This window comes from Corvus moneduloides, chromosome 4 (assembly GCF_009650955.1).
Source record: "Corvus moneduloides isolate bCorMon1 chromosome 4, bCorMon1.pri, whole genome shotgun sequence".
NCBI classification, from domain to species: domain Eukaryota; kingdom Metazoa; phylum Chordata; class Aves; order Passeriformes; family Corvidae; genus Corvus; species Corvus moneduloides.
Genome location: NC_045479.1, coordinates 47,793,402 through 47,818,144, shown reverse-complemented (window position 1 = coordinate 47,818,144; position 24,743 = coordinate 47,793,402). Strand labels below are relative to the sequence as shown.

The following is a 24,743-nucleotide window of genomic DNA, read 5'->3' as shown; positions in this document are numbered from 1 at the left end:
ACAGCTGTTGTTTCAGTGTACTTTGTAGGTATTTTCCAAGCATGTTCAGTGGTTCAGGGCTAAATAAATAGATGGGAGATAGTATAATACATGGAACTGGAGTGGAATCACCCCATGTGTCATTATGTAGCTGCCTAGTCTGCCAACATGCTTTTAACTTTGTGATGTAGTGGTGAACAAGGAGTCAGTCATTGTGTTATGGTGAGTCCCCATGATATATGTGACAATTTGAATTGATTTTATGTTTGCAGTTACCACCACTGTGGAAATGATGCATTTGTGCATTTTCATTTGTGAAAATATTTAATAAAGAAAAGGTAATGTGTTGCAAATAGCTTTCCTTTGCTTAACACAATCCACCTTTGGGGGTGAGAAATTAATAATTACCAGTGTATGGAGAGAAAATTATGCTTTTTTTTCCCAAAATGCATTATTAAATTTTGTCTGGTTGTATCACTTTGCTTCTTTCTTACCTGCTACTTTGAGTCATTTTTATCAAGTACTTCTTCTAGCACAGGATCACAAGAAATAGCTAAATGGTAAATGTCAAGTATCAAGCTCTGTTCTGTAGGATAGACATTTAAATTCTGATGAAGATTTCTGGTTTGTTGGTTTGGGGTTTTTTTCCATTCTCATGTGCACACTCGTTTTTTTTCACTCTGGATATTGTGAGACTCTAACAGATAATAAATTTATTCTTAATTGTTCTGTGTTGAATTGCTACATGTTGATGTTAACTTCAAATTTCTTATAACAACCTTTTTTCTTTCCTTCGTGTTTTTCAGACTATGGCACAGGCTCAGGGTTTGGGGAAGAAATACATTAAAGCCTTTTTTAAAGGTTTCTTTGTTGCTGTTCCTGTAACTGTGACTTTCCTGGATAGAGTTGCCTGTGTTGCAAGGGTGGAAGGAGCATCTATGCAGGTATTGCTGGTAATATCTTTTGTCTGTCAGGAAATTAAAATGTGGCTCTCCACTGATAATACCAAGGTGAAAAAGATTTTTTTCTCAATTGTTATTAAATGATGTTCTAGTATGGAATAGTTTAATTTCTACTTTGTTAAATATTTTGTGATGTAAAAGAAAAGATTTTGAGAACAAAACTTCCCAAAATTCTGTGTCAGTAAAAGGATAATATATGGAGAAATAGTGATAAAGATATATTGTTTTGATATCTTCCTAGACATTTAGAAATAGTTGGAGCAATACCTTTTGTCTCTTGGCATTGAATTGATGACTCACAAAGAGGCTTTATTAATTTTTAATAGCTGCATTATAGTAACTGTATGGCAAAACTGTTTCTTGCTATACTTGATCTTAATAATGAACACATATGGCACCTTTGCAGAGAAGAACACTGAAACTGGCATGAACCTAATATTATTACTTATTTTTATCAGGCAGTAGGTATCAGTTCACTGTTTTTACTTTGGTTATATTGAATGTTTATACAGTGTAAGCAAAGAAATATAAAGAAGATGTGTAACGTTTAGATGATAAATAAATACTCATGAACGCTATTTTGTTTTCGCTGTTTATTTGGTCTTGAAAAAGCTATGTTTTTATGTAGATAGACAATTTCTATATTGTTACTTTGCATTTTGAATCATATGCACTGCACATTGGTGTGCAACACCACTGATAACTATGATATATTTTGTTCCAATGTTGCAACATTGCAATTAGCAGAGAGTAAGGATTTGATTCTTTGATGTCAAGCTCTCTTTTCTGATTGCCTTAATAAGCTCAGAACCTTGAAGAGAGGTTTCACAGCACTCAAGACCAGCTGCTGGAGTTTGTATTATGCAGAATTTACACATGGGCTAGAAAACTTGGGCTTGATCCTGTACTTGGCTGATTTGTGTTTAATGTTCTAAAAAGCACGTGGTGGGGAGGAGGGAATGACAAGGTGTCTTTTGTAGGCAGTCTGTAATCTGATGTTTAAACTCTGTCAAGAAACATCAGCAGGCAGCTTTCACATCAAGAACAGGGATGAAAGCAAAGTCATTTTACTCCAGTAATTCTACAATCCAAGGCCAAAAGCTAGGTGTAACATAAGTTATCTTTGCCATTTTCACAGATATTATTCTGAATATCACTGATGACCAGTGAAAGAGAGGAGAATCTCAGGGCTTGCAGTTGCAGAGCCAGAAATTTGCACTAAAAAGAAGGAGAGGAGGGGAAAACTGGGAAAAACCAGTTTTGTTATCTTTTTATTATCTTCAGGCAGGAGAAATTCAAATATATAATGCAGCATCTAGAGAAGTACAAAATCAGCCAGATGAGTACAACTCCCCTATTTTCCACCTTCCCATTTTTTGCCTCTGTTGCAGGTCAAGAGCCACATAGAGCATTCAAGATGCAGATTCATTTCGGATTTTATGGTTTTGTTTTTCGTTGTTGTTTCTGTTTTTTGGGGTTTTTTTTACTGCTACCGAGTATGACCTGAGCATTTAAATTTTGAGGTGTTGGTTTTTTTTAGCATATCACATTGCCATTCATGGTTCGATCTTTTCTGTCTTGGATGTAGTGTTCTGTTGGACATCCATTATTGATTAATAGTTCTACTTCAGTAGCTGGCAGGAAATTTCTTAGATTTCCCTCTCCAGAAGCCTGTGGTCGTCCTCTGGTTAAAACCTCAGTTTTATGTTTTCTTTGAAGTCAGTCCCAAGCGTTTGGGAGTGTTCTGTATATGGTATTGTTTTGGAGTGTTGCTTCTCTAGGCACTTGAAGAGCATGTAGTTAACCATGGTTTATCCGTGGAAGATTTGAAAAACACTACAGTTATTTGCTTAGATTTATTCAACCTGACAAAGGGAAAACAATATATATTCACTGGATTATTAAAATTGAAGCTTTTCCCTTGCTGTATCTGTTAACTAAACATTCCCTCTGTTAATTGAAATATGGATAGCTTGAGAGCTGACATTTGTAATTTTACTGACACCTCAGTGTCTGTAAATCTCTCTGGTTTTATTCCGAAACAGAACTGAAATAGAGGTTTGTTTTATGCCTATAGATGTTTTTCAGATTACAAAAAAAAAAAAAAAAAAAAAATCCTAGTGCTTTTAATAAAATACTAATTTCCTTGCCAAGATTTATTAGACGTCTAAGCAAGTCTGACAGGGGCACAATTATAAGGAATATATATCCCTGTCTTTAAGAGTAGCTTGAAGGAGTACTGATTGTGTTGCAATTCTGTCTGTTAACTGTGTTCTTTGGAGAGTGATCTGCGTTAAATGTATCTGACAGCTGTAGGTATAAGGAAGACTGAAGTTCAATCAGTTTGTAGTCAGATTGTATCCCTCAATCACATGCTTCTAGTGATACCTTATTGTCTCAATTTGATACCATGGTAAGATTCCCAAGAATTAGTTTGTAATAGACCTCTAAAATGTCTAGTAGGCTTTGTGTACTCATAATTGTGGCTCCTGCTGAGCCTGAAATTAAAAGTTTTGACAAGAAGCAAGAAATAAATCTTTCTGTGTCATGTTTGCTCTCCTACTCTTGTTCTCTGCTGTGCGCTCTCTCTCCCCCCACACTTTCTCCTTTTGTTCTGGACCAGCCTTACTGCTGCTTCATAGTTACTGATGATGGGAATGCTTTTTGACACCCTGGCAAGCATATGAATAAAGCTTCTAAGGAAAATACAAATTTTCTGACCCAATCAATTTAGACAGACTTCATGTGTTCCATTGTCTCAAGCTGATTTTGTGTTTTTCAGTGCTTTCAGCCACCTGTCATAATTTCAGTTGTGCTGACTTCAGTGTATATGTGTATTAACTAACCTATAGGGAATAGCAGTGAACTATTGCAGTTTATAATTTTAAGTTTTAGTAGTTTCATTACTTTCTCTTTTCTTTCCAAATGTACTGGGTTTTTAAATCATCACGAGGTAGTTTTGTTGCTTAGAATTTTAGATTGATGTACTCATCTAGCATTCTACTAATAGTGGGTTTCTAGTGAGTTGTAATCTGTCTACAACATGAAATGTAAGTGACACAAATAACTGGTAATAAGATTTCTTAATTGCCTGTTGTGGATTTTTTGTGTGTGACTTCTTGTGCTGCAGGCTGTATACTTTTATATGTTTTGTTGTCATATGGACATCTTGATATTGATTTATGGGGTTTTTTTGGTTGAGTTTCGTTGCTTGTCTGGTATTATGAACACCTCATACACAAAGATGTGGAAAAGGAAACCCCCATGGATATATAAATTTGTAAATTCATTCAATCAAATGGAGTGTTTTCAAGTGGGATAGAAGATGACAGCATATGTGCAGCTGTATGTGCAAGTTCTATTGCAAACAGTTCAATACCAAGGATTATAGGAAGTGGCCTGACCAGTGATCTCTGACAAAGCATTCATGTTTCTGCAGCAAACAGTACTGAATATTCTATTCCATTATGCATAATAGCAGTTGTAATTATTCAGTGGCAGTTTCTCCTAACTTTATTATTAGGATTACTGTACCTAAGCCTGTAAGCTCATGTGAATATTCTTTGTGCTCCCCAAGCTACAAGCAAATAAGTTGTGACCTTCACTAGCAGCATAACAACTATCAAGTTAATCATTATTTATAGTAAAAGGGCATGTTTTTACCCTCCTACTTATGGAACCTCATGTCCTATGAGGCTTCATCATATGGCTGGGGATCTCAATTTGCATGCTTTTAGCATTAGATTAGTTAGTAATTAGAAAGAGTAATGTTTTGTGGCTTCTGCACCACAGCTTACATTAAGACCTGTGTGCCTCCTTTGTAGCAGGCTTTTATGCCAAAAACTTGAGCAAAGAAGTTATAATGCTTCAGACTAGAAGGAAGAAGCCTCTGTGTTATTCTGTTTCTTATGAAAAGCCCTTGTGACCTTATTTGTTGACTGCTTTTGTAGAAGTTGTATTTTGATTTTTCTAGACCTTAAACCTTACTACTAGTAAAAATATAATGAGGAATAAGTTATATTGTTTCTATACTTGTTTGTTGTGGAATCTCAATTTGTGTTATTTACAACAGAGAAAGGCTTGCTGAAGGATTTAGCCTTTTATTTTTTTTAACAGACAGTAGTAATTATTGATGTAAATGGAAAGTTGTCTCCCTAGTTTTCCTTCAGTTTCTTCTAACAAAATAGTATTATTGTCTGCACATTTGTCAGGGTTTTTTTTTGTGAGAGAGAAGGAAAAAAAGCCAACACCATAGTATTTTTCTCAAGCACAATTCTAATGTATAATGAGTTGGATATCCACTCATATATGTCAAAATGACATCAGCTATTGTTAAAAATGCATTTAGCATGCTTTAAGTTAAAAAGCTTATACAATATCTAAATGTGTTTCAATTCTAAGGTATTTCCTTTGTTTAAATGCAGAAAAAAATAGAAGTCAAGTGGGATAGTGCAACTAGGGCAGTACTGTAACTACCTGGTGTATTTCTCTGTAAGATGCAGTTGATATAAGTTTATTTGATACAAAAACTGTGAGAACACTCATTTAGATCTTTCCTAAGTATCAGCTGTGAGTTATCGCACAAAATAATTTTGGGTGATTGGATGTACCTCCTAATTATGCATTAATTACTTGGTTATTTTAATTCATGCCTTTATGTGTCTTGTTATGGAGGGCCCACATTTATTGCCAGTGTCAGTGTGTGCTGTAGGTATAGGGCTTGTTTTTCCGCTTTGCAAAGGATGCTGAGATTAGTATTGTTACAAGTACATATTTCATTTTTAGTGTATTATGCTTTTATAAACAGTAAGATGCCTGAAAAAAGTTTGTTTGCTTGTTTGTTTTTTTCCCCTGGGAATTAGTGTACTTGGTTGTCCTTTGATTTTAATATTAAATGATAAACAGTAAAGGCAATCCCTTCTTTTCATCAGGCTGGCCATAAGTATGTATCCCATGTAATTTGATTTGCATGCAGTAGTGCATTGAAATATGTGAACTATAGTTTGTCGTAAATTAATGATATTTAACATGTCATTTAATGAAGAAATGTATTTCCTGTAATACAACAGATTCTTGGCCTCTTACAGTAAGTGGGTATGTTTTTATGGATTTTAATGGATTTCACCTGTTGATGGAAAGACAATTCGGTGGAAGATTGATAAAGGGAATCTAGCTCTAAATATGTTTTTTTTTCTCCCCTTCTCTCAGCCTTCTTTGAATCCTGGGGGAAGACAAGCATCTGATGTAGTACTCTTAAACCACTGGAGCATTAGAAATTATGATGTACAACGTGGGGACATTGTGTCACTGGTGTAAGTAATTTTGCATACCTTTCAATACATGCTTATATAGATGTTGAACCATCGGTATTCCATCTACAATAATGTAGCTATATACATGAGCAAGTAACATAACATTTTTAATAATGCATTATTGTTATTTCTATCATCCGTTTTCAAAACTCAGATGCTCAAAGAATGCATTACCAAGTTTTTACTTGAAAGGCATGAAATGCAAGATATCATGTGATACAGTGTGTATGTGTACCAAAACTTCCAAGAACAAAGAGTTGTGAGATAGAAAATAGATAAAACATTATGTGGCTTAAAGGAGTATAGTTTTAAGTTGCTTGGTTATGTACTTATGAGAAAAACTTTCTGTATCAACTAATGCTGTATGTTTTTCTTCCTGGTGAAGTATGTCTACTGAATAAAATTTCAGATAAGATCACAAGAATTCAACCACCTCCATGAAGGACAAATGGAGGAAAAAGTATAATTCTACATTTAAAATTGCGAGGTCTATGTATCAAGCCAAAAGGTGGCAGTGTTTCGCTGTTGAAAATACTCAAGTCTAACAGAGGACAGAAACTCCATTTCAGCCTTAATATAATATAGAAATAGAATGTCAAAGTGCTCATAACTGACACAGGGATATAATACATACTCTATGCTTGGAGAGTTTAAGCTTATGGTTTTAGTTTTGTAAGTGAAATGCACAATATGTAGATTGTAACAGAAATGTCTTTGGAAGCCATATTATCTGCCTGCCTTTTTGTCATATATCTTTTCTAATTGTCCCATTTTTTTGCCTACCTCTTCACTGTAGTGGTAATTTGTAAGACAATTTTCACTACCAGCTCTTAAAGCCAACTCTCTCATGTATTCTTCTTTTGTTAAACACTTAAAATTTGCATTGTGATCTGTCTCATTTTCTGTTATGTAAAATCTTCTGTAAATAGTCTAGCTACAAATACGAATTTATTCATGTTTGCTACACAGAATATTGCCAAAGGACTCCAACTTCAGGTCATTTAATGATTGCTGTAAAATGTGATTCTTCCTGTGTGTGCATTCCTCTGCCAAAGTCATGCTCTGGTGATTGTTTAAAAGAGTCAGTATAACTGATTAGAAATTAATAGACTGAACAGAAAATGAACACGTAGTCTGATCAGAAAACAAAATTAATAGCTTCATTCTTATTATACATCTTGAATGTTCATGGTTCTGTCTGAGCCATCTTCATTGGTTATTTTCACTTTGCTGTATGTTTGAGCATGATAACTAGTATTTTAGATGCTGTGGGGATTTTTGTAGGTTTGGAAACTTTTGCCTAATCATAGTGGAGTTTATGTACACCCACATAGAAGAAGTTGTATTTGTGCACTGTACTGAAGTTTTTCTTAGTCTTTGGGAAGTCCACTGGATAATCAGATCAGAGAATTCCAAAAGCATTTTAAGATCGATACAAAGGAAGTTAAATAACGTAAAGATAATCTATTGGGTAGTTTTAATATAAAATATCCTTCAATGTTTACCTATATCAGTAACAACTTCTAAGTTAAGTACCTCATGATATGGGTTTGTTAGAAGCAGTTTTGGCCTGCTTCCTCACTGTATTGTTAAGTTTTAAATTGTGTGGTAAAGTCTTGCAGGATATAGTATCTGGATGTGATTTTGTACTTGTCAGTTTTTGAGACTTAATTTTGCTGTACAATGCTTTTATTGTGTAAATGGGTTAATACTTTCATCTTTTTCATTTTGATTGTTTACCTGTGATTTCTAGAACTCACATATATGCATGAATTTTACTTGCTGGTCCTCAGAGTCTGACTTAGGTAAGGCATGAACAGGGAAGGCCAGTCTCCCATCAGGTGCTCCTTTACTGTTCTTGTCAGAAATTCAGTTGAGAAAGTGTTGGTGTGACTGAGATAGGCAAATGGATATGTAAACCTTTGTTTTGTATCCTTTTTGGCTGCTTTACACTTGTTCACTGTCTCCTCTTTGCCAAGTCATAGCAGAAGATAATTTAGAGGTTGCGGAAGGGTGGGCTTTTGCAGAACAAGAGCTGAAGTCAAATATTCCTTCATGGCAGCTTGACCAGGGCCATCTAAACTCATCTCTTTGCTCTAGGTTTTGGCTGTTGTCGCTCTACTTACACTGGACTTTGCTAGCTGGAATCTCAACAGTCCCTTTAGGAATTGTGGTAGAAACAGCAGCCATCCAGAGTGACATGATATCTCTGATGGTATGAAGGAAGCAAGAGATGAGTTAGTCTTGGTGGTCCTGGATGCCCCAAAAGAGAGTCAGTGAGCCTGTGGTTATGATTCTGATACTGCTTACAGATCCAAAAGTTTTTCCTCTGTTGTCCAATGTAGTTCTTGATAAACATATATATTTTTATTCTATGACTTTGATTGCAGATGAACACCCTGCCCCCTAGTACTTGTTGGTGTTTATACCTAGTAAAGGTACTGAGGGAAGACTTCATGTGTTTCTGTCATCTTGGTCTCTGTATCTGATATAGTTGAACTACTCATCTCACCTACAGCTGTAAAATCAGCCACTTTGTGCACACATGTGCATTTACCTTGTTTTAGAAAAAATATTTAGAATGGCATTAGTCTTTAAAAATATTAAATTAGAGTCAGGTAAAACCAATGGAGAGAATAAGTTGGTAGCAAAAAATTATTTCTTCAATTGCAGTTTAGTGTTTTACAAATAGTTATATCTTACCTCAGCCTTCAGAGTATTTTTTTCCTTTAGCTTGAACTCATTTTTATTGATACCAGATTTAGGAGAGCTCAATGTTACATGTTGTAACTTTTGAACTCACAATTTTAAGTTGATTCAGAACTAAGCAAAATGTTATCATTCTTAACTTGGTCACTTTCTTGAGTGCTTAATTTAGGTACTGCTATATTACTGTGACTTAATAAATTGAAAATCAAAACAGGAATAATTTTAAAGTAATTTAAGTAATTTCTGTTATTCTGTGTTCCAGAATACTACCTTTCCATCCCTTAAATGGATTAAAAAAAAGTGCATTATATTTTAAGTTTTGGGAATGCATTTATTTGTCTTCAAAGAGAAAAAATAGTCATGTGGCACATGAGATCATCTTTCAAAGACGAATGCATGCTTTTGCCAGGCAGCCTGTGATTTTTCAATAACTTTTGTGTTGAAACAGGCATTTTGTTTTGTAAGAGCTTAGCTGAGGTAGATCTCAACAGTTGTGTAGAACTTGATCAGATATTGCAGAATGAGTTATAAGATATGTAGTGTTCTCTCAGCTGGTTTTGATCTGTAAAGTTTGAGTGCCAGCAACATTGTAGGTGGAGCCGTGTGCATCACAGGGGGTTGTACAGCTCATGCAGTTCCTTGGGAATGCATGCTGCAGCTGCACTTCCCAGTACTTAAGAGAGATAATGCTCTTCTATTGTGGATTGAGAGACATTTTTGCCAACTTAACCTGTATATAATTTCTTTTTTACTATGTACAAATGCAGGCATTGTAAAAAGATGTTGCCAAAGAGTGATTTCTAGGTGTAGAATTAGTTTTCGTTGCCTTTATGGAAAACCTCCTGTCCTGATTCTACAATCATACAGTCTTTTTATTCCAAAATTCCTGTCTTAATGCAGTAAAAAGTTGGTGCTTATATTTCTGAATGATAAAAAGTCAAAGTTGTAAATATTCACAGGCACTAATTTTAACCTTGAGGTCAAAACTTGGAGGTTAATTTAGAGGTTGTGCCATGTCTGTAATAGAGAGAACACCTTCTCCAAGGTTTGACTGAGAGCAGGAACCTATTTGCTGGATAGGTTGCCAGGTGTCCCTCCATTCTAATTTAGAATGTGTTCTTATGTGTCAAATAAAAATAGTGATGCTAATTTAATCTGAGCGAAGAAAAAGAGAACCGTGGTGTTTGTTCTGTACATTCTTAATGGTAACATGCTTTTAAAAGTTTGAACTGTATCTAAATGGGCAGTATTTTTAAGAACATGTTTTTAAAGGTCAGCTCTAAAAATAAGGAAATAAGTGTTGTAAATTTTGTCAGCTTCTTTTGAGTTCTCATATAGGAGCGTAATTGCTTTAAATACAGACCCAACTTTCTACACAGAAAATTCCTTGACATTAAAAAAAAACCTAAATCATACTTCTTGTCTCCTATCCTTATTATCCTTATGAAGGATATTAAGTGGCTTATGTCACTGCTTCCTCTGACTGTAAGATTATGGTCAGACTCTTCAGTAAACTCCTTTAATTTGGGTAAACGGCTAAGCATTTATGTGAGTTTGATTTTTGAAAAATCCAGTGCAAATCATCATTCTGGAGGATGAATCAAAGTACTGCATGGGAGGTTGTTTCTGCGGCTGTGTCCCTCACTGGCATCTGTTCAGAAACGAGAACTGGAACAGATAATTGTGATGATGATTTTATGTGATGGTTCAACAAGTTTCAGCCTATACACACAAATCTGAATAATCCAATTTTTGAAGAAATGTAGTCCTGTTTGATGAAAACAAAAGTGTTCTCAAATGGGGAAAACTGAATATATGCTATTCATAGAAGATCACTAATTGGAATTTCATTATTGAGACTAGCTTAGTAAAATGAATATCAGTAAGAAGGTACTTACTGAAGGAACTGCCTTGAATTAGAATTAGTTGTAATTATGAAATTCTGATAGATATAACATGAATGGTATAATGGTTCTTGCACTGAGTTTAAGAAAGCTTTCTGACTAAAATACTGGACAACCTTTTACGAATACCTCTGCTTGGCCTTCTCAAGTCTTCCAATTTCTATTCTATTTTTGTTTGTACTTAGGTCTCTGTACCAACTCATCTGTCTTCTGGCAGGTAGGACACTGCAAAGGAGGTTGTGCTGACACAGAAGCTAAATAATCACTTTAGTTTCTGTGCCTCAGTGACCTCAGAAAATCTTTTCCTATTCTGTTCTTTTAGCTGGGAAAAAAATACTCTCATGTCTTTTCTTGATAAAAATCAAATATGTAGTTCTACTTTTATTATCTGTGTTACAATCTATTCTTGGAGTGGGTATCATACTATATAGGAGTGTGTTAGTACTGTTGGTGAAAGAAAGCCTTGCATCTTCTATTTATAAAGTAAAATCCTTTTTCTAAGGAAACTTTTCAGATACTGTACACTATCCTTGGTTTTATTATGAAGTGCTTAGGGTGGGTTTAATAGGCAATTGCAATACTGTGGAAACTGAGCAGTTGTGGAGGAAAGAAGTTGTGGTTAAAGTTATGGTTGTTTAATTTAAAGTCTATGGATATGACCAGGAAGTTTACAAGATTTTATTGCAGGAATCACTGCTGGAAAGAGTTTGGCTAGACTGTTTAGGCCAAGAAGTCACATAAATGGATGTTAAAGCTTACAGATTGTTTAGTGGTTAAATTGCAATTTGGACATTTAAAAATAACTATATTTATTTTTAAAAAGTTAATGATGGGGAAGTCAGATGGCCTTTGCCATTTGTGAAAAAGGTGTTGATTGATTGGTTTGTAAGAGTACTGTAGTGTTTTAAGTGGTGCTGTGAGAACTTCATATTCTGGGTGATTTTGATTTTATTGGTCTTGCTATTGAATTAAGTACCTTGCTGTTGAATTAAGAAACAAACTGTTGCTCGCTGAATATTTATTAGAGTATCTATTAGAATACTACATTGCAAGTTTACTAAATCCACTTCACTGATTACCCAGTTAAGCTGATTGGACAAAAGCAGACATGAACCTTATATACATGAAGCTAACATAGTCCAGAATGTGATCAGCTGTTAATTAAATAATAAGAAGAAATTGTTGTTTAATCACAGCAATGTATGTCAGATAAAATTATTAAATTACATCAGGAACTTGATAAGATATAAGTGGGTCTAGAACCTTGCTATAAGATCAATAATTTGGCTCTAGAGGCAAATGTTGAGGTCTAATAACAGACCATTATTTGAATATTTTTTTTTTTGTTCTAGTTAGAATGCCATGAAGAAATTAGACATTGGGGTGGTGATCAAAAATTTTGTTTAAAATTAGTTAGTAAATTGTTTAATCTTAATGACTGTTCATAAGATAATTCCATCCATTCTTGTCTGAGGACTTGCTCTTATAGTGGCCGAAGAGTGCAACTTTGGAAAACTATAAATCACTGTTGCTGTGTCTTTTGCTGGTAGGTTTTGGGAGGTGTGTATTTGGTTGTGGTGTTGAGGTTTGTTTTAGGTTTTGGGTTTGGTTTGTTTGTTTGTTCTTAGTTTTCCTGCATATAATATAGTCTTTGTGTTTCACTTAAAATGCAGCATTGAGAGACTTGACAAAAATAATTAAAGTCAGATGCACAGTCTGTGATATTTGATTGAATTTACTGCTGAGGTAAGTAGCATAAAATTTCTTTAAGACCCATTCTAGTGAAAGTGGAGGGAGTCTTGCCCACCTCAGAAGCAAAATACTTTAAAAAAAGGAATACAGATCTGTAGCTATCCTATGTAGAACAGCTTTAATTTTGATGCTACTGACTTGGTACTGTATACACTGATAAGTATATTGACTTACCTGTATTTACACTGAAATAACTGAGAGTTATAGTTGTGTTGCAACTCAGCTAGGTTAGGATGTAAATAATAAAAACAAATTAATTTGAAGTTAAACAAAAATATATGTATGTCTGATTCTTGGGAAAGTGAGAAAGATGTGAGAAAAACTGGTTGTGCTGTGATCTTCACAGTGTAAGATGATCAGGTGTTTGCAGCTAATTGATACATAAAGAGGCCCTATATTCTGCTGTTGGAGGAGTGTTAACAGTAATTTTCAATCTCAAAATTAACTGATTTATTAATTCAATTTAATTATTTTTGCTTCACCTTTTAATGATCAGGCATATGAAGAAGAGGAAAAAACCTGTTTTACCAAATGACATAATTCTTACCTTTTCAATTGAAATTCAATAGAAAATGGAACAGCATTGAATAGTTTTTTATGCTCTTCTAGATGATGGGCAGTCACAGTATGTTGGAGGTCCTGGGTCTAAGTGGACAGCTGCTTGGAATGTTGCAGCAATTGCAGAGGTGATTTGGTTGGCTGGAAAGCTCTCTCTGATCCTGTAACTCTGCCTTACAGTGTGGTGGCTGACTGCCCTGTGAAGGTCATGGTGAGCAAAAGGAGCTTGAAACCTGTCTTAGTTTAGAAAAATGTCACTTTCACCTTTTGAAATATTTATAATTTAGATGTTAGGAATATGCTCTGCTATAGCAGAATCTGCTGCCATGTATGCAGAGAAAGGTAACAGTATATGTTTCCTGAACCTTTTTTCCTTGAACCTTAAGAGAGTTCGACAGCTCTGATAGGAAAATATTTGATACCTTTTTTCTCAGTACATTTCCAACTGCTGAGAAGTAATTACTGGTTATTTATGACTGGCATTGCTTGTAGGTACTTAGAACTAGGAAAGGTTTTACAAGTCAGTGAAATAAGCTACACAATCTCATTGCTGGAAGTGCCAGTGGAAGTTTCAGCAGCTAATGTAGAATTCCAGTGCTCTTTCTCTGTAGGATATTCAGATTAGACACCTCCTTCTTACATAAATTTCAGACAGAAAATCTGTGATGATATAAGATAAAAAAATTAATGGGTATTCATATGGTTATTCTTGCACTTGAGATCAAGTGTATTGTTGATTATGATAAATACAGATGGATCATAATTTTAAAATATATGCTCTGAATACATACTCTGTTTAATCTGCTGATCAGATACCTTGACACTTTAGAGGATTGTTAAACTGATACTTTGTTGAAAGTAATTTCCTTCCCTTGAAAGTGAAGCCAATGTTCCAACTATGATTCCTAGAGAAGATAACAAATCAAAGTACTTAAACTTAGGTTCCACTGCACTAATGAAATGCTGAGTGCTGAATTCATGAAATACTAGATTCAGTTTAAGATAAACTTCTCACTATATTAAGCGTTTACCTTTGATATTGCTTTACTTGAATTGTGAATGGTACACATTTTGGACCTAAAGATGCTATTTCACCTATTATGAAGAAGTTGTTCTATACTTACGAAGAGAGGGAGTAATGAATTTTTTTTGTTTTTTAGATTTAGTTTTGTAGATTAACTCTGGAAATTAGCTTACTCTTTCTTTTGCATATGAAACCATTATCTTTCAAAGAGATCCATTTTTTTGGCATCAAGGCTTTCATATTCCAATGCTAAGTTCTGCTACCTGCAGTAGTATGAGAGCTCTAACAGAGAAATATAGGTGGGATGTTACAGTATGATTCAGCAGTTCTTGAATCCTAGAATACAGTAATTTTTCTTAGGAGATGAAACCTGATATATATATATATATATTTCTGGATGTAAGCAAATGAAATTGGTTTTTTGTATGCAAAAAGATCAAAAAGATACCTAAACACATTTTAGCCTTTTCATTTTGTTCACAATCTGGGAAATAGTGAGGTAATATTTCATTTTACAGGGTATTTCAAACATAGTGTTCTTGGAAAAATTATAGATTAAATTTTGCCACAGCTAACTCTGTATCTTTCAGTAATAACTTCCCTTAAGCCAGTTTAGTCAGTTGTATTATGAGCAACCATAAATATTAACTACAGAATGTTACTTCTAGGAATCTTTCAATTAACTACACATATGCTGACAAAGTGAATTTTGCCTGCACATGAAAAATATTTATTTCCAATCTAATTGGTGAATCTGGAAGAAAAACCATGGGTCTTGACCTGTACTGAGTATATTGTGGACATGAATATCTTTGCATGTAATAAACAGTCTTGGCCTTGCTTTCTGTTTTTTCAACCTGTTAGCAAAGGCAAAAGCAAGGGAATGGCAAATTATCAGGTTTAAAATGATAATTAACCTTATCAACATTGTATTTTCTAGGGAAATTATACTGATGAAAGTAACATTAGTTTTTTATGTGCAATCAGCTGTTCCTGAAAAGTGCAATTGAACAACATTTAGCTTTAAAAACATGCATATGTGTTTGTATTTGGGACTTTATTGTTATTGTCAGTTGTCTATCTGATGATTAGTTACAGAGAAAAGTCCCTCTCAGAGATGCACAGCAGGATGAGACAGGGGCCACAACTGCAACAAGGGGCATTCTGAGTAGACATATAGGAAAAAAAAAAAGCCGATTTAGAATTGCCAGGTCATTAGTCAGAGAGGCTATGAAACCTCCAGCCTTAATTGAAACTGGACTAACAAAAAACCAAGCACCCTCATTTGCCTTTCCAGTTACATCTGTTTTGGCCATGAACTGAAGTAGGTGAGAGGTCCTTTCCAATCTGAATTATTCTGTCTGTTTACATCTAATGGAATTTCAGCAATGGGACTTTTAAGATATGAGGCATAATAGCTATAAACTTTCGAGGTTAGAATTCAGCATTATCAATTAATGTATACAATATGCATTATGATGTTTTTAATTTGTTTTATAGCATGGAAGTGGAGTTTCTAAAAACCTCTTATTCTGTATATGTGGTTGTGATATTCGTCTTATAACTGCTTCTAAAAGACCCAGCCATGCATTGAAAACCTGTTGTGTTTATAGCTGAACATACAGAGAATGGTAAGATTTCATGTGGGTTTTATAACTAGATTGTAAATTCTGTAAAGGAGAAACAATGAGTAGGTTGAGGCAGATGTGTGTGGTGAAACAATCAGTGGGGTGGGTGGCAGTCTGCAAGCAGACGTCCGAAGACTGGCACATATTTAACGTTCTACAATCAAGGGAAATGCTTTACCAATGTATGAGGACAGTAATTCTCAAGTGAGGAGTGGAGCCTGCTAAAGTACACAAGCAATTGTTTGCTCACTTGTTAAATTTTCAATTAATTCTGACGGGATTCATTCATAAAGGACTGAAAATCAGAGAAAAATGTGTCGGGAATAAAGTATAAAAGGCATCTAAAATGAAGGCAAAAAAATTAATGTGATAGAACACTGGAAGTGAAGACAGGGGTTACCTACAAATTTTCATGTCATGTCTGTAATTGAATGACTTGATGTAGGAAGAATTGAAGAAAATCTTTTTCATTTATTTCATAAATAGAACTTAAATTGATTTGAACTTGACCTGTGTCTTCTGCCAGTATGGAGCAGAACAGTCTAGCCTGCAATTCTCTCACCACTCAGCTCTGATTTTCCCTGCTATTGTAGCTATCTTGTTTTATTGCTACCTTTGTGAAATGTAAAAAATTAGTATATAAGTAAAATTTTGGACTAAGGGAAAAGGTAGGAGCAAAAACTTAAAATTATTGTTCTCATAAACCCACGATCCATAGCATAATGCCATTTAGGGTTTCAGTAATTAATAGTGTATATCCTAAGGCAAAAAAGAGATAGCTAGTGAGCATATTTCTTGTGTTATGTGTTGTTTTATATATTTGCTTTAAGGGATAAATTAGTGACATTCTCAGAATAATAATGTTTCAAGAACTAGGGCAACTGTAATGACAGAAGTGTGGTCTTGCCATATAAAGGGAAGTATGTTGTCAGCAAGCAAAGGATAATAGCATCCTGTACACCCAGAAGGCCTGCTGTGATGTTTGTGTCTGCATAAGATCCCCTTCGCCCTCAGACCAGGCTATTTTTAAACTGGTGCTGAGTTTGACCTTAGTAAAGAAATACTGTTGGAAGATTTTTAAATGCGTGATCATACACAGTGTGTTCCTCAGTCCTATAGGATGCTGACAGTGGTATTTTTTCCACAGCAAATCTGTTTTAGTTTGCACTTTGCTTGAGTTCAAAGGCTTACCTGTTTAACATTACCAGGGAAAACTTACTACAAATTATTTTCTGTATCCTTAATTGATACAGCTTACCTGAATCCATGAGACAGAATTAGAGATTTAGATTCATTGTTCCATGCAGCTTATGATGTGATGGTGTCACATTTCTGATTAAAATAGAAATAGCTTCCACAGACTTTGTTGTTAACTACATTTTCCTCACTGTGAGCGGTGATGTCGTTGTAAAACTTGTGAAGAATACTAATTGTTCTAGGTTAATATAACCACTACTTCATAGGAACAGCATGTCTGTTATCCTTTGATAACTGAAGGAGAATGTTGATATAGTTGACATACATTTATTTATACAAAATACAACATATTTTAAATACTTTGCAATGCCAGGAAATTTAAAGAACAATCTTTCATGGGCCTCTTGTAACCTTCTAAGACTCTTATGTTATCCCATGATATCTAGAGACATGTTTTAAAACTGACAGTGATGGGAAAGTGCAATGTTGGAGTGATTCCTTACTGGGAGAAATTTACGATGTAAATATATGTTAACTAACATTAAGTTAAACCTGACTTAGCAAAACAAAGACCTTTCAGTGTGTGAGCCCAAATTGAGCAGAAAAAAAAGTGCATCTTAGTATCTGAAACCTTTTCTAGATACTTCTTAGTTTTTATAATCGAAACAGGTGAGCATGTTTATATAGAATATTTTCTCCTCTTTGTTTCCCTCTTTGCCTATCCTTTTTGAGAAATTATCTCAGTGATTATCTGTGAGAGAGTTTTGAGTAGCCAGCCTTCTAATTTTATTCGTTTTTTCAGTTCTCATTTGTAATCAATCCTGTGGCCATTTGTGGTGTTGAAAAGAGTACAGAGTTTGTGAATGCATAAAGTTGGTTGGGGTTTATTTAAGTATTTATAGAGTGTAATAGTTGACTTTATGTTGGGTTACCTTAAGGCTGGAGGACTGTGGTCTGCAGCTTTGGAGCTGTTGTCTCCCACCCTTCTAAAGTCTGCCACTGTTTTTTTCAGCTAATTCTAGATTACACTTTTCTCCTTTAAAACACTTAAAAGGTTTTTTTTTTTTTTGCATGTTTGTTATGTATGTTTTAATCAGCTATTAGCTGTGGTTAGTGAACAGGTATAGCATAATACCACTCTCTAATACATATATGATTGAATTGATATATTTGAAAATACTTAAAGCTTGCAAAGACTCTTAACAGTTGCTTCACATTTCAACAGCGTAACTATATGCGAGACAGCTCAGCAAGGTTTTCCAGTTCACAAGATTTGCTAATGCAGCGGCAGTTAACCACCAAGGGAAATTTAGATTTGAAGGGACTCTTCATGTCCTGATTTGTAAAAGCCCTCCTGGGCTATTCTAGAAATTTCTGCCAACAACTACATTTAGCTTTTCTGTGTGGCTTGTTTCAATTCCTGTGTGCAGCTGTATATACTATTTGCTGAAGCTCATGAGGTATTACATGGCAGCAACAAGTACATTCTCTAGGTGGTAGCAGCACAGCTAGCAAATGTGTCAGCTCCTGGTATACAGGGAACAAGAACAGGGCATTTGCTCTTATTAGCACAGAGCATTACTTCAGGCTAGAAGTAATCAATTTTAGTATCTCTAATCTACCAGTTATACTCCTGCTTTTTGATTTATTAATAGTAATATGACTGATACTGGAATGGGCTGAGTAAAGGTTTTATTATTCTATTGTTTTGTTCTTTGGCTCATACATGCAGTTGAGAAAGTGAACAAATAAAACACATCAATACTGCTTTTATCATGAGCTTCATCTACATGAAGCTAAAAGTTGTACAATATTTAATGTTATCTCATGAAGAACCCTTTTGAACACAACAGGGTCATGATTGCTGTGTTCATATATTCCTGATTGGTCTCCCATGTGTTTTCTAAGAATAAACTGATTCTGGAGATTGCTATGGAAATTTGATCCAAGTACAAAAGGTGAACTAGCATAGACTTGTATGAATAGCTGATATTCAAAATGATCTCTGACTTAGGAAGAAAATAAACCACACTCAGAATCTGAGAACTGTAATACCAAAAATATCAACAAATATGAATTGGTGACATTATAGTTTTTTTTAAAAGTATCTATGATAGACAAACTGGCAAATTAGAGCATTGCATAATAATTTAATGATGATTATTATGTGTATACAATACTTGTAGAACAATTTCAGATTCCATGATTGATTTGTGAAGTATCATTTATGGACACACAAAGGTCAGCTTTTGAAACAGTTGGCATGCAGTAGCAGAATGACTGCAGCATATTACTCACGTACACTGCGTAAGTTCTTAAATGTGTATGTTCTTTATGAAAATCAGTAATTTTTTCCTTTCCCTCAGTAACTTGGAACAAAAGCAATGGTTGGTGCTGGTGAGAACCGATATGGAATCCTTGTTGTTGGAATTCCTTAAAGTGAATGAGGTTCATATTGCCTGTGAGAAGAGAGACTGTAATCTCCATTTTGCTCTTACAAGTCCAGAATATATTGTCAACTTTTTCTCCTTAGGATCCAAATCTGATATATATTTTGAAACAGTTCAGAAAATCAGAAGGCTTAAAAAAGAGCAAAAGGGAAAATTTTAAATGGATGTATTTTACACCTTATTAAAAAGTCAAATATATTAAATTGTATTTAAATTATTTTAATATATTAATTTATAGATGTGTTTATGGTCTATATAAAAGGTTTAGATCCTAGAGTGACACACTATTGTATTTGAAAATAAAATCCATGTCATAAGATTGCATGGAGTGTGTATGCAGCAGCTGAAGGTCCTTTCTCTAGAATGGTAATCCTCTAGTCGGATTTGAGGATAATTCAACATCTTAGTCATGTATAGGATATATACTTATAGGAATTTTTTCAATTTAGGGCCCACTAAAAAAAATAAAAATCATTCTGACCTGTGTTTTCCTGCCCATGGCAGAGGGGTTGGAGTACATCACCTTTAAAGGTCTCTTTCAACCCAACCCATTCTGTGGCAAATAAGATCTCTTCCTGAAGTTGTTTTCTTGCTGATTTTGGGTTGTTATATTCAGGATGATACTAATAAGCTGAAGGGAATTTGTACTGCTTCAACCAATGTAACTGGGATTTATATGGAGGTTATATGCTAAAGAAACACATGTTTAGGTTTGTCTCCAGTCAATGGTTTTGGTGCTTAGGTTGTATCTGTATCCAAGGTTATGCCCAAGCCACAGATAATGTGCTCCTGAAAAATGAACTGCTTTGCATCCTCCACTTCATTTGAGTGCGTAAATCTTGGGATGTCAATTATGCCTCTTGCAACGAGCCGTAATAAACACATACAGAGAGAGCAGAGGGCAAACAAGGAAGCTGAGAACAGGCCTGTGATGGAGGAAAAAATTATATGATTGACACTGTTTTCTTTTGTTGATCCTAGCTGCAATTTGGTGGAGTCTCTATTCAGTAGCAGTTCTAGAGAGGAGATTGTAACATCTTTATTGTAATGCTTATTTGGTTTGTTGTGCTTCATCACTGAAGACTTCCTTAAACAGATTACAACAGACTAGTTCACCTGTTAAATTTATGCCAGTGAGCAAGCCTGTTTCCTTCCTTAATAGCATCTTATGACTTGTTTGTGTTTCCAAAGTCTCTAATGAAGGCTTAAGAATGAAGCCTCTAGCTTATTATTTTATTCTTATCTATATTTTGTCATGCCTAGGGATGCTGATTTTAGACAAAAGCATCATTATTCAAGAAACTCTACATAGATTTCTTTGTCTCCTCAAGGGGGGTTTCTGCATTAAACTTACTCCAATTATCTCTGTTGTTTTAATAGTTAGATATCATAAATCAAGCCTACTCACCAGAATTTCTCTCTAGTCAATGGAGAAAAATGAGCACTTATAGAAATGAGTTTTATCAATTAAACTTAGACATTTTATTTTAAATGATGGGTCAAATAAATGACATGTAATTTAATTAGAATACAAACATATTTCTATATGATTTTTTTCACTTTTGTTCCTAAACTAGGTGATCAAATAGTAATGAAAATATTTGAATATGTTTCACCATACAATTTTAAGGATTATTTACATTATTTACATGCAATTTAGTAATGCTGAGAAAAAATATTTTCCATGTTATATCTTAAATTTCAGGATGACATCTCATACTTTTCACTGTACCTATCTTGGACACTCCTTTTGGGAGACTGGGATAGCTGACCAACAGGGGTCTTCAGTTTTACAGTCAAATTTTCATCCTGTTGAGATAAAGCATCTATTAATGAGCTATACATGCAGATAACTAAATAATATTGGGGAGCATCCATACTGTTCTTGTGTTTACAATATTATTTTCTTTTTTCCCTTCCTTCCTCTCTGTCTGTTAAACCACACAGAAGAAATAAGGTCATAATTTAATGAATGACCCCTTGGATCACAGATGCTGACAAAATGAAGCCTGAAAATTTTAAATTGGCTGGCTGCTGTTATCCTAACTGAGCCCATTAAAGTCACACAAGAGAGCATAAGTTATTATGTAGTGAAACTGTGACTTTTTCATGTTTTTTTTGTGAATGTGACAAAATTTATGGATGGCATTCGTGATACTAAGTTGACAGAATTAAAACCACTGTTTATGGACACAGTTCAGTAACTTGATTTAATTAGATTCTCACCACATTGATCTAAGAGGATTTTCAGGCAGTATTTTTTGATGAGGGTTTGAAAGAGAATGCTGGAGTTCTCACACCAGTGAAGAATTAAAAGCAATGTTTTTCATTTAAATACATAGATGTTTAGCTAATTACTTAATTAGACTGTTTGCACTTTGAAACAGTGGACAGTGTTTTGTATAGGGGCTTCAGGCACTATCCAACCTGAAATTCATCTTAAACCAATAGTGTACTGCATTAACATTGAGTGTGTATAATAGAGAGCAATTCAGCTCTAGCTCACATAGAAATGGGGCATCAAAATCCAAGCTTCATTGATAGTATTGACTGTACTGAGAACTCCTGACCCTTAGTTCCCTTATTGATACCTAAATTTAACATTGGGTATGGAACAGTATCAGAAGTAAGTAAGGCTATAAGGATAATCAATTATCTTCTCTGTCAGAGCAAATAATGCCTTTTAATTTCTTCTTCTTTCCTGGTTTCTTCCTGTGTCTTTTTCAGGTTACCTGTCCCCATTAGTAATCAACCTGTCTGTAAATCTACTAAGCATTGTATTATTACTATTTCCTATTTTTTAAATTTTACTGAAAATAAGTCAGTAATAATCTGTGGGATTTTTAAGGTGAACCTTTTGGGTATTTAAATATGGTAAGCTTTTGGAAAATACAGTATAGACCTGTGAAGTGAGCGTAAGGAATGATAAATTGAATGCCAATTGATGCAAGAAAGTTGAAAAATCTCCATTAAATTACTGATACAATTTTATGGAGGTGTCAGTATTACATGAGGGCTTGTGATCTGTTAAAGACAGTAAATGGTTTTAAGGACATTATGTTGTATGCATCTTAAAAGTTCCTTACAGAGATTTTACTTGAAAAAGCAACATTACCAGGAGCTAACATGCATCGTGTAGCAAAAAGACTGTGTTTTATTTTACTCCACACTATAATGCGATTATAAAATTAAATTAGAATTAGTAACACTTTTAAAACAAAATAATTTAGATTCTTCTTAAGTATGGAAGGTTTAAAAGAAGCAGTACCTTCAACTAGGAACAAATACGAGAAAATTGGCCTAGCCCCAACTTTTTGCAAGCCAAAGTAAATCTTGACATGAAGTCCCTTGTTGAGAGCTCCGGTAGAAAGGTAGCTGGGAGATCTTTTAAGCCACAGATTTATAAATTAAGGTTTTGGCACAGCAATTGCCAAAGTTATACAGACAGTCAAAAATTGGGGTGTAGCAGAAGTGCAAGACCACTGCAGTTGGCTCAGTTGGATAAAGCGTGATGCTGATAACACCAAGGTTGTGGCTTTGATCCCTGTATGGGCCATTCACTTAAGAGTCAGACTTGATGATCTTTGTGGGTGCCTTCCAACACAATATTCTGTGATTCTGTGAAATATAAGGCTACTTACTGGAACTCTCTGACAAATAAAACATTTATTTCAGCATCTCTTTTCAAAACTGGCAAAACAAGGTGGGAAATGTCAGTTGGTTTCCCTACCTGTGTGTCCTTCCCTATGTAGTTCCTCAGCATTAAGAGACATTGGATATGTTTCTTTCCATTAAATAGTACCTGAACCTGAACAGCATCTTTTTAAACAAATTCAGGGACAGCTGATCCATAAACTGCTAAATGTTACTTCCTCTACAACTTCCTGTGGCAGCAAACAGCAACAATTATCAGGTTTTTTTTGTTATTCATCCAGGGAATGTCACAAATCCATGCATCTGATTACTAATTTAAAATTTCAATTTCAGATTTAGCTGAAAATTGTGCCAGTATTGCAAATCTCAGTAGCTCTTTCTGTAAAATTCAGGCTGGGTTATATGGGAGTCTGAACACAGTCTTCAGAGCATTGCTTAGAATTGAAGAATCTCTTCCGATTTATTTTTTTCAAAAATAAGAAGTTATAATTTATGTGAAGACTCTGTATTTCTTGCTTATATTTCACCTTCCTTTGTATAGGTATTGTAGAAAAATGAGAAATACTCAAAGATGATCTCAGTTTCAGTACTTTATATACTGTAGGAAGATATCCATAGACCAGGTGTTGAGTCCTGACATTAACATTGTGTCTTCCATTATTATTAGCTACAAGCTAGTATTAAATTTGTTTCTTAGTGATGTCAAGATGCATATGAAGAAGTACTTCTGGAACAGGAAAATTAATGCCATGATAATTTTTCTTTATATCCATGATGATTCAGTGATGGTGCTCTTAAAATGACATACGCTTATTTAACTTTTAGTTACTTCTGCCATTTTTTCATACTCCTAACTCATATCTGTGAAATTCACTTGGATTGTGAAATTGATGCAATATAAGAAAGCAGGGGAAAGGTTCACATTATTCCAAAATTAAACGTCACTGCTCTATTATAGTGAGAAGTATGCCTGTAGACACATGTATTGGTTTGATGGAGGGGTTTTTTTCATGATAATTTCAAATTCTGCTATCAAATGTCCAAGTTTACTATGAAATCTTCACAAAATATTTTTTCCCAAATGACAGAACAAAAACCACAAAGCACTCACACCTGTGCTCTTATTTTTAATTTTTTTTTTTTTTTATTTCTGATACTAATGATTCATAATCTAATACTTTTATTTGTTGTTTAAATAAATCCTGCTGTGATACCTTTCTGATGTGTGTTAAATTTAGTGGAAACAGCAATGGTTCTGGGAGAAGACCAAGGTGTATTGAAGAAAATGGTAGTATTTAAACTTAAGTAAATCTGGTTTTGTGTATTTTGTTGCACAGTGGATTCCTTTTTTACAGATACTGGTTTAACTTTAGAAATTCTCAGCCTCTCAAGTATTTTCCTTTTACTGTCAAAAGAATGTCATGACAATATTTAAGGCTGCTGAACAAGAGGAACAAAGATTTTGTTTTGCTAAATATACCCAACCGGCCAACACTGACATACTCACTTCATTGCTTTCTAGTTCAGTTGTAAAAATAACCCAGCAAAACTTCCTTCTTTGAAAGGATTATTCTAGGGAACATTTGCTTTACAAAGAATAAAATATATTTGGTT

The 24,743-nt window shown here is 34.4% G+C and overlaps 1 protein-coding gene across 5 annotated transcripts in view; it reads left to right on the top strand.

Moving 5' to 3' along the window:
• Positions 1–24,743, top strand: part of IMMP2L (inner mitochondrial membrane peptidase subunit 2) — a 426,380-nt gene that overhangs the window by 22,603 nt on the left and 379,034 nt on the right. For all 5 annotated transcript variants that reach the window (XM_032107395.1, XM_032107397.1, XM_032107396.1 and 2 more), the window contains exons 2-3: positions 786–923; positions 6,150–6,253. In XM_032107395.1, the coding sequence (XP_031963286.1) occupies positions 786–923; positions 6,150–6,253 (242 nt within the window). The remainder of the gene's footprint in view (positions 1–785; positions 924–6,149; positions 6,254–24,743) is intronic.